This window comes from Salminus brasiliensis, chromosome 11, assembly GCF_030463535.1.
Source record: "Salminus brasiliensis chromosome 11, fSalBra1.hap2, whole genome shotgun sequence".
NCBI lineage: Eukaryota > Metazoa > Chordata > Actinopteri > Characiformes > Bryconidae > Salminus > Salminus brasiliensis.
Genome location: NC_132888.1, coordinates 16213224 through 16228345, shown reverse-complemented (window position 1 = coordinate 16228345; position 15122 = coordinate 16213224). Strand labels below are relative to the sequence as shown.

Below are 15122 nucleotides of genomic sequence, written 5' to 3'. Positions count from 1 at the left end.
ACAGGGTTGGACGATAACATGTGATAGTTACATTGCAATTAGTAATGGTATGTCAGTATGGATGGGTACTGGTATTGGACCACTATTAGCTTAAAAGGCTGGATCACATATTAAAGGGGGAAATTTTCCAAGTGAGCGGTTTCAGCATAATAGCCTACATTTGGACGCCGTTTACACCTGGTAACTTCATGCGTATATTTGAAAAAGGCCAAGCCACATAAAAATGCAAGTGTAAATTGTGCAAAAACAGAGACAAATCAAATTAAGTAGGTGGGCTGAATGTTATAGCAGTGTTATAGCACAGATGTTTAGCAGTGTAAACGCATACGCCTCTCCAAGATGTATTCCACAACCAAAACCCCTCCCAGTACAGCCATAACATATTCCATAATCCAGTCATAACATATTGGCATGTTTCATTCACTACCAAGCATAAATGCATGTGGCTAAAATATGATCAGGATACAATTCAGATACTAGTTATATGAAGTGACCAGGTGTAAATGTGATCTTAGATTGTTATCATAAGTGAACTTCTGTTCAAAACAGCTCTTTTTTTTTTACAGAAACATCAGATCAGTGTCGTATTGTGTAATACTCAAGGTTTCAATATCAATATTCAATATAAGTAATTTTCTCCCCAGTTAAGCAATTTCCAGTTCCCAACTGCTATGACTCCCCATTATACACAATGCTACCAGCGCAAAGAGGCTAAAGACTACAATTTAGTCCTCAGTTAACAGATGTCAGCACTGACTTGCATCACAAAGAGTGATGGGTGGAGGGAGATGGCCAGTTGCATTCTCTAGGAGTCTATATGGGTAATCAAACTTGTGATCTCCAAAAGACAAGGCCAACATTTAGACAGCTGCACCACTCTGAAGCAAAGTGCTCCTTGTCAAATGGAGTTTATTCTAATTCTAGCAAGGGGAGGGCTGTATTTCGAGGAGCTACATTTTATGCATCTCCGTAGGGCTACATGTTACATGTATGATATGAATAAAACATCATCCTGCATTCACACTGTTACATATTGCTTTAACAAAATACATTTCTATTTATCAAAAATAAATCACTAAAGACTTGATGTAACATGGTAAAGAGAGACTGCAATTTTCACCTAAATGATTGATATTTGTGTATGTAAATGCTTTGATTCACCCAAACACTCAAGGAATATCTGGGATTGGTCACTAAAAGCATTGGTCAGAATTTTCATATTGGTTAGAAGCTCATTGTCATATTTTAGAAGCATGTTTGCATGTAGGTCTGACGTGTTATAAGACAACACATTAGCACACTGCCTTAGTGTGTGTTTCTGACAACTCATGTGAAAGCTCTTCAAAGAGGCCGACTGAAAAACAATGAAAATCTTCACTAGAAAAGATTTGAATGACATGCATTCATCATTCTTATCTGCAGATAACATCTGGACTTTAATTGAGCAGCTGTGCTATGTGACAGAGCAAGGGAGTCTCTTGAAGGATGAATAAAAAATGCATCCCATTAAGCATGAATGTGGAAATGTGCTACTGAGCCTATAAGACATTCCTGTCAGTAGTGACTGAGCCCACTGTAACTTTATGTCGATTCAATCAGCCTAAGAGAAGAATTCCACAAAAATTGACCCTGAATATATTATGGCATGTATTATATTCAGGGTCATTGAGCCATAAAGGATATTTATACTAAGATGATTACTGAATAGAGCACCAAAACATAAAGCACAGAGCATTAATAAAACACTAATACAGTCCCAGCTTACGTTTAGAAAAAAAATTGCTTCATCAAGTCCATAATTAAAAGAGTGTCCATGCATGTACTAAAATATGTGACTTGCTGATTGCCCTGGAAACCTCAAGAGAGGCTGCAGAGCTGTTCTCACCTCTAATGGAGAATTACCCATTTTAATTACACCTCTATTCACTAGCCAAGTGGACGGCATTTCTCTGGAACTCCCACTGAGCTTCACAAGAGAGTCTAAATCTGTACACTGCATTTACTGTATGACCAAGCAACATCTACTGCATATTCAGCCATATATATATATATATATATATATATATATATATATATATATATATATATATATATATATATATATGGGGGTGAGTCAAATGTCAATGTCAAATGGTTAAATGATGTCAGCACTGTGAGAGATTCTTGACTTTAATTCATCCTGTATTTTTATATACAACAATCAGCCATTACATCAGTCTCTAATATGCCAAATAGTGCCAATAGTTGAGTAGGTCCCCCTTGTGCAACCACAACAGATTGGACTAGATCTGACCAGATCTGTCCTGTGGTATCTGTCACTATACAAGATGATGGCAGCAGATCCTTGAAGTCCTGTTAGTTGTGAGGTAGGGTTTCCATTAACATCTTCACCGGTTGTCCTTTCTTGGGCCACTTTTGGTAGGTACAGTCCACTGCATACCAGAAAGAACCCAAGTCCTGCCTAATGTTTTGGAGATGCCCTGGCCCAGTTGTCTAGTAGCTATCACAATGTGGTCCTTGATATTTTGTGCTGTCTTATTTTATGACAGCTGCATCATACTACCCCGGTGCTGCCTAGACAAGATCGTAGCAGAAAATTCAACATTAGAACAAGAAGGAATTGTGAGGGAAGCCACAAAGAGGCTATCACCTTTAAGGAGCTATTGACTCAAGTGTCTGAGACACTAAATTATCATATGCTGATTGAATAGTTCAAGCTCAAAAATAGCTATTCTTCCAGCAAAAGATGGTCCTACCAAGGACTAAATACTGAAAAAAGGCATTTCTTGGTTTTATTTGAAAAAGATGAATTTACTTGAAGAGCATGTTGGTTTATAAAACAATACTTAAGTCTGGAACAATATATGCCATTTGTAACCAGATGGTAACTTTTAAGGGGGTTGTATAATTTTGCAAGGTCTAGCATTTGAGGGGTTCCTGAGGTTTAACCAGGTATTTGCTGTTGAAACTTCAGTAATTATGTCTTTTTGAAATCATCAACATATTAGGACCAAAAATTGTATCATTATTGAAATACCAGCCTCTGCAATACTGATATTGTTATAATGATCATATGATGAAAAATGCAGCAATACAGCTAACATTGTAAATCATTACATTTTCAATGTAAAATTCATCCAGTCCTTAACCAGTTCACATCAAATGTACAAAAATATGTTTGTAATACACCATGAAGCATATCACAATCAATGCTGCATACTGCAATTTGAAATTGTGCCAATGCTTGTAGTACTACATGGAAGCTTCTAATTCAGTTCACCAAATCATGAAACCAGCCCTCAGTACTTTTCAAATGAATTACATCCAGCACACGCATCCGTAATAGCACATGCTTCTGTAATACGAATGTCTTCCTTTAATCAACAACCCTTCAGACCAGATGCTTCATCTGACTTCAAGGAATTTCCAGAGTAAATTGGCCGTTTCAGGAAGTCCCTGCATATTTTATAAGGCTGGCCACTTGCATCAGTGAGTGCAGCCGAATGAACATGGGTTGAAGCATTCTGCATTATAATGTTTCTGTCTAAAATCCTGAGAAATCAGTATGGCCTTTTCTATGACCCGCTGAGCACAGCTTCCATCAAAGTCATCTGTTAAACCCTGTATTTCAGACCATACTCTCACAGACAGCAGCAAGTAAAAGGTTTTAACACCGAGGCTGCAGTGTTAAAGCAGAAACAGTACAATTGGTAGGTAGAGTATTTCTTATGCTGTATCCCACAAGGGTCCAAGTGAACATGTATTGAAAGATCATGAGGCTAATCATAACATATAGACACCTTTTGACAAACTCCAACTCACGTTGACTGGATCTCCTGTGTTCCAAAAAGGCCTGTTATGGAAGGATTTGGACTCAGGTCATCTTTAAAGACCACTGCTCAAGAATTACGACAAATGAAGGCCTTCTGATAAAATCGGACTTAATTGCACTCATCATCTTCTCTCTCTGCTTGAGGCCTTTATAGGCATAGTTGGCTCAAACTGCACAAGGCCTCATTGTGCTTGAACCAACAGTTTGCTGCTTACAGCTACATTTGATGTTTACTTCTATATTAACTACAAAACTATGCACTGTTAGTGAGATGTATTACAGCTCAGAAACGCAGTACTTATATACAGAATATGCTGCCAATAACTTCATGCATAAAAGACTCACACAATCTTGTTGACATTCTCATCTCTATGAACATCTGCACCAGTATCATCATGCTTGTGATATTCAGATATCTGTATTCACGCACCACTTCACGCTTCCAAGTCACTGAAAGCTCTGAGGCGGTTTGCTGTGTTTGTACGTCATGCAGGGATTTTGTCACAGCCTGGTTCTCAATATTGCCTTTTAGTGCTACTTTTAGCTCTTTTCTGCTTTACCCTCACTTCCAAAAGGTACACATGTTTTTTTTCAAATAATAAATGACAAATTTCACTGTAGTTTTGTTCAGATGAGGTTAGCTGCTTTAATTATGCTACATTAGCACATTAGTTGCTTATTCATGTTGCATGTTCCAGATGCTAGCTGTGATTGTCAATGAGAATCCTGCTTAGTTCAGTCAGTCTGTGTTTTCCCAGTAGCACCATCTAGACAATGCAATGGTTGGCCTCTAGTCAAAAGGTCCCTTCCTGTCTAAGTAGACAGTTCCTGATGGCTATGTTGGGCAAGCCAATCCACTGAACACTCTGACTTTAGTCTTGGTGAGACTAATTATGTGTAGTATCTGTAGCATAAATACAACTGTAGCATAATTGTTTTGCTGGTTTATAAGCTAAGAAATTAAGCTAATTAAGCTAAATGAAAGCTATACCAACTGCATTATACACTGATCAGCCAGAACACAAGCACCAATGAAGAACGTGATTTATTAAAAGCAGGGAATAGTGTATGAAAAAGTGTAAGAATCTGAGCCACTCTGACAAGAATCAAATTGTGATTACTAGATGACTGGGTCAGAACATCTCCAATACTTTAGGCAGGTCTTGTGGGTGTTCCTGATATGCAGTGGTCAGTACCTACCAAAAGTGGTCCAAGAAAGGAACCTTCTGTGAACCGGCACCGTTGTCATGGGCACCTAAGGCTTACTGATGCAATCCATGGAAGCCTTCCTCACAACTTATAGGACTTACAGGATCTGCCGCTAATGTCTTGGTGCCAGATACCACTGAACACCTTGTTTTTTTGTAATTCTCTATAATGTTCTCTGCATAAGCATATGAATAAATATGAAGAATATGAGCCACGTTGACATGGGCCATATTGTGAAAAAAAGAAACGACTGGGTCAGAACATCTCCAAAACATTAGGCAGGTCTTGTGGGGTTTTTCTAGTATACAGTGGTCAGTATCTACCAGAAATGCTCCAAGAAAGGACAACCAGTGAACTGTCAACAGGGTAATGGGCAACTAAGGCTCATTGATGCGATTCATGGAGGCCCTACCTCACAACTTACAGTTGTGATCTGTATCTGCTGCTAATGATACTACAGGATGCCTTCAGAAGTCTTGTGAAGTCCATGTCTCAAATGATCAGATCTGTTGTGGCAGCACAATGGGGACCTACTCAATATTAGGCAGGCTGTGCTAATATTATAGTTGATTGGTGTGCATTGCCTTTTGATCAGCCTAAAATAACATTTCTTTAACTAACTTTAATACTTTACTAACCCAGAACTTCAGGAATTTGCCCCTACTATCCTATATCAATTACATTCAATCATAACTATCACAGCACTCAACAAAACAACACCTTTAGAAAAGATAAAAGACAAGTTCTACAATTCGATTCGCTCTTTCATCCCCCAGAAAGGCAGAGAAGTTATTTCCGTGTGAAGTTACAGCAGTGTTCGTGTGCACTAGATTGACTCTGATGTGTCAGGGTTATTGAGTGCCACCTAATAAAATAGAAGACAAAAGAAGAGGAGACAGAGAGAACGAGAGAGAGAGAGAGAGGGGAAGAGAGATGACAGATACAGACACTGCAGAGGTGAACTCAGGACAGCAGGTTACTACAAAGAAAAAAAAGTGACACTAACCTCGGGCATCAAAAAACTCATCATCGGAGCTGTCCACGGATTCTTGGGCGATGTTCTGCATGCGCCAGTGAGAAGCGCTGCGCTTGCATAACGTCACTACATGAGAGAAGACAGAGAAAAATTATCAGGCTTCAGATCACAAGTGCCCATTCAATTAATCAGCACTGTATGACTAATTGATTAGATATGGCATGATGACAACATTATCCAGTCTATTAATATACACACACCCCTAATGACATGGATCTGACTAGCGTCTACTTATTGAAAAATGTTTCCTGTGAAGTTTTTTCAGGGAATAAAAAGGGGGGTAAGGGTGTCAACCATCTGGAACAACCCCCGAAGACAAGACAAGACAAGTTTGAGAACCACTGCCCTAAATAACGTTTTGGCCAATGGCTCTCTAATATAAACATTTTTGGTAATTAAAAGGGTGAAAAACACATTACAGTATTTTTATTAGTATTTTTTCTGTAGAACCATACTTCCCAGCCAAAAACTGCTGTATTGTTAGGAGGTAGACACGGAACACTATATGAATTCTCACTAAGCACAAAGTCAATAGGACACCAAATTAATTTCAGCCAATGCACATTCCTCAAGTACCAGCCCAGCCTTGAGCTTCACACCAGGGTTAGAGCTCTCTGAACAATAACGCATCAAAGATCCCTGGTGTTCTAACCCACTCAAATCAATGTTAATAGCTTTATAATCTAAAGACAGATAGCGGCAATAATGTTAATTAAAAAATGACGATAAGTCACATCACAATCATCTTCTCTCTATCCTATAATTTAATTCATAATGTCGTAATTATAGATCTGAGTCATTGAGGATGTCTATATAAAGAGCGGGAATTAGTTTCTGATAGCCCATAGCTTACCCACATTTAAAACCATACTGCTTTTTGCCACAATTCAAACCATTTCAACAGCATTACGTCTTTTTTGACAGAATGTATGGAAGTGAGCCGTGTGGTTGAGAAGCTGCTGACTTTTAAAACATTTAGCATCAAATATGGGCTAGTCTGGCTTAGAGCACAATCTTATTACAACAGACTAGACTGAAATTTAAGTCTTCAGTTTTCCAGTGAAACTTTGAGGTATGATGTACACAAGAGGTTTAAAAGAATCACTCAAATTTAGGGCTGTACCTGACTCAGAATGTTGTCAGTTGGATTTGACTGTTCAATATGAAGATTCGACGTTTCGTTCATAGTTTGTTTTTGAAAAGAGACACTGTGTATGATTAAGATTGCAGACTATATAATGTTGGGCTGCCATTGTGGAATATTGAGACAGACAGCACTCATGTATTTATGGTTAAAATAAGGTATTTAATTTTAAGTGAGTAAAAAAAAAAAAACAAGAAATCAGTCATGATTTGAATTATTTCATTATTATTTTATGATTAAAAGAAAAATAGTAGGTCTGACAGATATTTGCAGCATCGACCCTCAAAGAAATAATAATTTCTTGTCTTCTACAGGTTTATTATGTGAATGTACCTTTCAATAAATCTAAATAAATCCTCAATGTAAATAAACAAATAATCAAACTAAACACTTCTGAAAGTCCTGAAACATTTAAACTGAAAAGGCTATTTTTGGTCTTGTCTCTTTTTCCTGCACAGCAAACAGGTAATAGGCCCAAAATGAAAGATTTGCCTGGCTTATAGAAATCACAAGGCAGAGGTGTGGTCATGCTTTCCTGTGTTATGATGGGCCCAGCAGAGATATACCGAACATATATTTTGAATTAGCCTGTGAAAAAACGAACTGCCTGCATTAAATCTGCCCTGATAATTGGAGAATTAAAGAAGCAGGCCTTCTCTAAGACCTTTTCTGAAACATTGTTATTGCCAACCTAACTTACCACCCCCTCTGACTCTCCTCTGGCCCCACTGCATATTTATGATTCCCATTATTTATAATTCTAAATCATAATGTAAATGTAATAATGTAATATTAGTGTGTATTTGTAAACCTTCATCTGTTAAAAAACGCTTTGACTTTAATAAAATTTGACTTTATAACTCAACACCAAACTCAACAGCAAAGCCTTTTCACACTAAAACTGTATCACTCTGCTGACACTAAGCTTAACTACACTCCATATTAGAAAGTCTGTTTACTCTGCAGCCATCTTTGCATCTTTACATCTTTTGCAACGCAGCCATGCAGTAAAACCAGGCTCCAATCTACTGGAAACTGAAGGTCAGATTACCATCTAAAAAACATGTTTTAAATCACTGATGAAATCTGTCAAAAACCTCATGAATAGTTTGTAGAATTCGCCTCAATAATGCACAAAAAATAGATTTTTCGTCAGGTTCTGTCTACTGCACTTGTGTCGATCTCCACATAGAGGGGAGCTTCCCCCACTAACAGGCCGACACTCCTCCAATGACAGCATGTTGTGCGAGATTTATTTTTGTGGTTCCTAACCGAACAGTAGGCACAGAAGCCTTAATAGAAGTAAGCAAAGCAAAACACATCCAATGCTGAAGCTAGAAATAGCTGTTCTTTTTGACTGCTACTGTACTTAACAAGCAATGAAAGCTTATAGGCACTGGTTAGCATTGAACAAACTGTATTCTGAAATCAACACACACTCCCCTTAAACCGCAATGTGATTAGAGTATTAGAGCAGAAAACTATGCAAATGGGACTTTTCACCAAACTGTTTCTGTAACTCCATCCTGAATTCTGGGCCCAGTCCATGTAATACAGCTAAACCACCTAGTTCCAGGTGTTGCATATCCTGCCAGTCTTCCTGGCATTTGCAACAGTTGCCACAACACCAGATGCGATGTGTGTGATCTATGCTCTCACCTCTCTCTCTTTCTAATCCCAAAGCAGACCAGTACGCAGCAGCATGCGGTTTTCTGAAACAATGAGGTCGCACCTTCCATTATCGCACCCCATGCTCCCGCGTCACTCTGATCCACATCACTACACGACTTTTAATGAGCTTTTCATCTTTCCCTCTGCACCACAACAGGTCAAACATCTCCTCCATTAATGCTCCCCTGCTGAGATGGCTGCTTGCCTCAACCTTTTACAGTTTTCCAATAAAATCACAATGTGCTTGACAGCTGCAACCATGGCAGCATATACTCTCCACAAACCTTAATCACGACCATATAGCAAAACACAGGCTATGGACACCAAAGCAGCAGCAGGAACCAGTCTGACCAAAGAGAAGTCAATAAAGAAGAACAGCCCTGTCTGATGCTGAGCTGTGTTTGTTTCTGCAATATTAGTCTATGGCATAGCAGCGGTACAAGCCTGAGGTTATACACATCATCCACAATGATGTGTAAGATCTGTAATACTATAATAATAAACAGAATCCAGACAAAGGTCTATTGGCAACTATACTGACCACTTGAATCTTAAGCTCATTATCAGTTAGCAATGCAATTCGTTAGTCTTTAGTAAGCTTCTGGCTGGTGACAGTTAATTAAGTTACCGTGGTAACTGCCCCTAGTGACCTAAAACCTCATTTTCTGCTGGGAACCACCGCAAGGCTGAAAATTGGTTGTTCAACTGCAATGGTTGTCCACGCTCAGTGCTGCAGGCATGCCTCTAAAAGCTGTCTATGGTATGGGGAATATTTTAGGATCATCTCAGAACAGAGAATCAAGTATCACACAAAACAGTCATGTTTCAGCTCTTGCACAAACAGGCTACGCAAAACAGCTATGGAGACCATGGCATTTACAATTCTGCACATGATTACTATGTTAATAACTCTTTTGTGGCCAAATTAAAGATGGTAGATACTACAGCCTCATTTTCTATTTGACTAGATTAAGCTTTAACACACACACGATCACTTCAGTTGTTCCTGCAGTCATTTAGTGTTAGGAGACGTCTAAAAAAAGGAGACGTCTAAAAAAAAAAGGAGAAAACATACTATCATTATTAAACTTAAAAGTCTGATTTTAAATGATAAAGTAACTGATAACATAGCACAGTTTGGGTTAACAGTAGTTTAGTCATTTGTTTACTTTTTATTTATTATTTATATAATCTTTTCATACTGGGAGGTTTTTGACAGTGGAGCACTAAGCTAAGCATTTAGGTTTGGTAGCCAGCTAGCTAGCTAATTAGCCTACATATTTAGCTTGCTGGTACCAGGCTGACATTGGCAGAAATGCTATGATATTAATCTGGTTGGCTACTTATATCGGGCCATATACTCATATTACCAGCAATAAACCTCTGTGCCTTTACAGGTTATCTACCGCCAACCTGGGTCTAGCTTGCTAGCATTAGCTTGTTAGCTATCTATTTAATTAGCTGGAAAAATAGCTATATCTGTACTTGGTTACATCACAGCTACATGGTTTCTTTACACTAATAAATATAGGAAAATTACCACTATCAAGTGTAGTACAGATCATATGACACAATTGTTAAAGCTAATTTTAAGATAAGATAAGATAATCCTTTATTAGTTTATTAGTCCCAGCAGGTAACTAGCTACATTTAGCAGTATCAACTTTATCCAGGCATTCTCCCCACAGCAGAGCAGAACTCAAGGTGTTTGTTTAATTCCCAAGGTAATCAGGAATTCAGATAAATAAATCACCAAATCAAAATATGGGCACAACCAATTGGCACCAAAAGTTTTTGTTGTTGTTGTTTTTACATTTGGCTCATTGTTTACAGTGTGAAATAATCTCCCACTGACTTTCTAAATACATTATACCAACTCTTACAGCTACCATCATTTCTGCATCTTCTCAACACTGATTGTGATAAGTGTCACATTTTAACAATGACTGCTGGCATTTCATATATTTCATGCAGGAAAAAAGATAATTACTAATTTGATATATACACAAATATAAACACTCATAAGTCACTCACTGGATAAGTTGGAGATAAAGAAGAACATTTATGTTTGGAAACAATTGCGTGGCCTAGTTTCACATTCTGGTGGGTGTGTGTGAAATAAATGTTGGGCTGGAGATTTTTGCCCCCAGACCTGGCAACACCACAGGGTGGCATTCACAGGGGCGACAGTGATAGCAACTTCAGCCTTCATTAAATAGGCCACTGCCCTACTCTGTCTGGCATCTCCAAACTGGCCAGTGCTGCTGTATGAACAGTTGACAGAGGGCTGTCAAAACTGCTATACCAAGAGCTAATAAAGATTTATATCCTTCTATTCTATCCAGTGATTAAGACTCTGGCCTTGTTGTGCAAGCATTCCACATCATCTTGCACAAATCAGTTGCACAAATTATGACCTGTGGACTGAAGAAGCTGCAGAATGTCCAGAACACTGCTGCTCGAATTCTCACACGCAGCAGACCTTAGGAACCTTTGAGGAATATTTCTCAAAAAATACTTATTTTGGGTTTTAAGTCCCTGCACAGCCTGGTAGCTTTTTAGCTTTCTGATCTTCTTCACAGGTATTCACCTCCACGCTCTCTCTGGTCCTCTAATACCCACCTGCTTTCTGTTTCACCCTCTCAGTTACACACTTTCTCCTTGCTAATACTCCCCTCTGTTCATTCAAAACATCAAAATCCTCTTTAAGATTGCCCTTTCTCTTTATCTCTAAATATCTGATAAAATAACACAGGGATGCATTTGTAGCCTTGCCCTGATCTCTGTGCTATACATACTTGCTACTTTAATTTAATCAGATTTAACCTTTTTAATCTCTTTTTTTTTTTTACCTTTTTCTAGCAGTTTAATACTTCCAATCAACCCACCCTTTTTAAAACTCCCCCCAGTACTAGCAATGCTTCAAACAATAGAAGCGTAAGGTCTCCTCCAAGGCATGAGAAGAGGCAGTGTCTGGCTTCGCAAACTGCCACAGAAGCTGCCACATCCTTGGCCAGCCGACACACTCGGAGGAAAGCACCGGGTCCCCAGCACCCCTAGACCAGCTAATAGACACCCATCTCAGCAAACATCGCTTTTAGTGTGATGAGGGGAAAGAGCTACCCACCCAGAAAGAGCACGGCCTATTGCTAAAGGCAAAACTCATGACCTACGGGCCGTAGTGATCTATTAATGTTTTATTGTGTCCTTAGGTACATTGGAAGGTGCTCATAAACACGAATTTATGAATAAGGGCACATGTGAATGCTGATGATTGCTGATTTTTCATCTATAGAGTACCTGTTGATCAATTAAAGATCTGATGGCAGTCTTTGATTCCTCATTTTCATAAGAACATACTTTATATGGTAGTTAAATTAATAGTTACTGAATATTTTATAGTCGTTACTGACTAATACGCCAATGGGGTTACTGAGCAATATTTTCCCGTCCCATCTAAGTGGAAGATGTATAAAATATGATAGCCTTCATTTACTTTAAGGCATTGAGTCAGAAAGTGATGTATTTGCCATATAACAGCAATAGAGCTATAGCTTTCCCAGAAGGAGGGCTGCCCTCAACCATGAAATTAGCAGTGTCATGAATGATGTGTTTATGCTAAAGGCATGTGTACTTTTGAGCTTTTATGTTTTGGTGAAGAATGCCTTGGCAGAGTTATGTGTGTGCTTCATTTTAATGCAACTGCTTTATCTTTGTCTACTTGAGGGAAACTAATAGTATTCGGTGAATACAAAATAGACAGACGTCTTCATTTGTAAGCATCGCGTGTCCAGTGGAATGGAATGTCACCAGGACTGAAGGATACTGAAAAGCAAAATGTAGTCTAAAAGGAAGGCAATGTCTGCACTCCACTTGCACGTCTTTGCTATGTCTTTTCCATTGCAATTAATGTGAATCCAAACAATACACTTTGATTGCTGTGCATGCTGTCAAACTGAATGTTCATCAACCGCAGTATCTGCACATGAACACTAAACTGGACTTGAAGCACTGTATTGGGGTCTTGCTCAAGGTCTTGACTGAGGTGTGAAATACTCTCTTCCAGAGATGCAGCACGAGTGTCAGCATCTTCTCTGGAGCACTCTGACAGGTTGCCGCTTAATCAAAAACATAATCTCCTCCAGACAGGAGATGCTTTCCTTTAGCAATCGTCTTGCTCACGCTATCTGACGCTCGCTTCTTTGCCCCCCTTCCTTCTTCCTATGTTTTATTCCCCATCTCTCACCCTTTCTCACTCCCACTCTCGCTCGCTTTCTTCTCTCCTTCCGTTTCAGGCTGCTGGTTATCCAAGAAGTGCAGGTGGCTGCAGAACCACGTCTCTCATCTGCACATCAGCCATATGTTAAATCCCCCTGTGGAGAGCAGTGCTGAGTTAAAGAGCATTACGGCACCCTGAGTGGAGGCAGCTCAGGAAGGCCAACGCTTGCTTGCTAATAGCTTGGACAGTTAGGGAAGGAAATGTGAACAGAAACTGTGTGTGTGTGTGTGTGTGTTGGACAAGGATTTGGGGACATGTTAGGTGCAGTAGCCCAAGAGGGGTAGGGCAAAGAGGCCATACTCTACTCTTCTTCTCTGCAGGTTTTGCTGATTGGATGGCCTGATTTGTTGCTTGCACAATGTGCAGCTCTATCACTTTCCTCTTATTTGCAAGTGTTTCTAACAGTTCATAATCAAACACCAGCCAGCAGAAAGTTGTTTGAACTGTTTCTCTGTCAATTTAGAACAATGGTAGCAAACTGAGGTGATCTGATGGAGCTATCCTATAAACCTGGCCTTGATGCTAACAGTACATAACAGTAATACTCATGTGTTTCTGCTGTCTGATCGGTCTACCACATCTGCAGTGGTAGGATGTATAAGGGTGGGGGGCACTTAAATACTTACTAACTTAAATACTGACTTAAACACCAAGACCAATAAATTAGCCTTATTAACCCATATGGCAAAATCATCTTCTTTCAGTTTTTATTTTCATGACAATAAAAAAAAATACAAATATTAAAAAATCTCTGCGACAGGCTATACCTGTGTGACTGTGTGACATTGTCTGATTCTGACAATTGGTCTTATGACTGATTTGTGAATGTCACTGCTGTCCCAAAAAACTTTTGTTGTTGTTGTTGTTGTTGCCATTGTTTACATTATTTGAATCTGGCAGTTGTCCCTTATACTGTGACATGACAGGCTGCAGTCAGACACCTGCTATCTCTCCCCTTCTGACTAAATGTTTGTGTAGAGCGGTTATTGTGAAGAGCAGGTGGGATTTAAAGAGAAGGTCATATATAAGTGTTTAAAGCTATAAAAATACATACACCAGATGTGATTCAACTGATGTAAAATAAAAGCAAACTTTTCTGACTGGACACATTGTTTAGATTCCCATAAGAGGACATGCCTGGTGTTACCTTTCCCTGATTTCTGCCTCTCGACCGTGGTCGTGAGGCTCAGGAGAGCTGCTTCACCTGCTAGCTCCTGGGCCAGTACGGCGTTAGCTTCTCCACCCGTTCTGGGGTAATACCCAAACTTTAGTTTACTTCCACCGCAAAGACGGGTCAAAGACAGGATTACCTCAAAGTACTGGGCGTTTATTGCAGCCAGCTTGGGCATAACACAAATAAAATCTGAGTGGCCGTGTTGAACAAAAGAAAAAGGAGCGGAGGGGCGAGAGAGGAAACTTTACGTGCTGCTCTCAGCTGCAACACCCGGCGGCTACTGCCCATGCACTACAATACCCACACTGCAATGCGTTTCCAAAGCATTAACCCCTTACATTCCCAACACTGGGTAAAAGAGGACATGTGGTCGACCAATGGAGTATATAATTGATTACCACAAAGAGTAATTTCATTCTGTTTTCCTGTACTCACAGTACAGGAAACTGATACTGAAACATCCTTTCCTAGATGTTCCTGACCTGGTACCCATGTAGATCCATAAGCTAGTCGGCTCAGCCACAAGCTACAGATCAGCCACAATCAAGGAAAGCAAATAAGAAAAAAATGTGTCTGACTGACTATCCAGATGAAGCCACAAGTGCACACGAGCAGGCAGGTTTGGTGAGTAAGGGCTTGAATCTTGAGCTTGTGTCGTATAAATAATAATTATATTAGTCTGTGACTGACTGAATACTGTATTTTTGTAACAGTGCAATAAATGACACATTTATGCAGTGATTAATATGAATTGTGCTATAAATTTAAGTTTATTTT

At 39.3% G+C, this 15122-nt stretch overlaps 1 protein-coding gene across 1 annotated transcript in view; it reads right to left on the bottom strand.

The window, feature by feature from the left end:
- Positions 1–15122, bottom strand: part of pitpnm3 (PITPNM family member 3) — a 112798-nt gene that overhangs the window by 87783 nt on the left and 9893 nt on the right. Inside the window, exon 2 of the mRNA XM_072691961.1 lies at positions 6048–6143. Within this exon, the coding sequence (XP_072548062.1) occupies positions 6048–6143 (96 nt within the window). The remainder of the gene's footprint in view (positions 1–6047; positions 6144–15122) is intronic.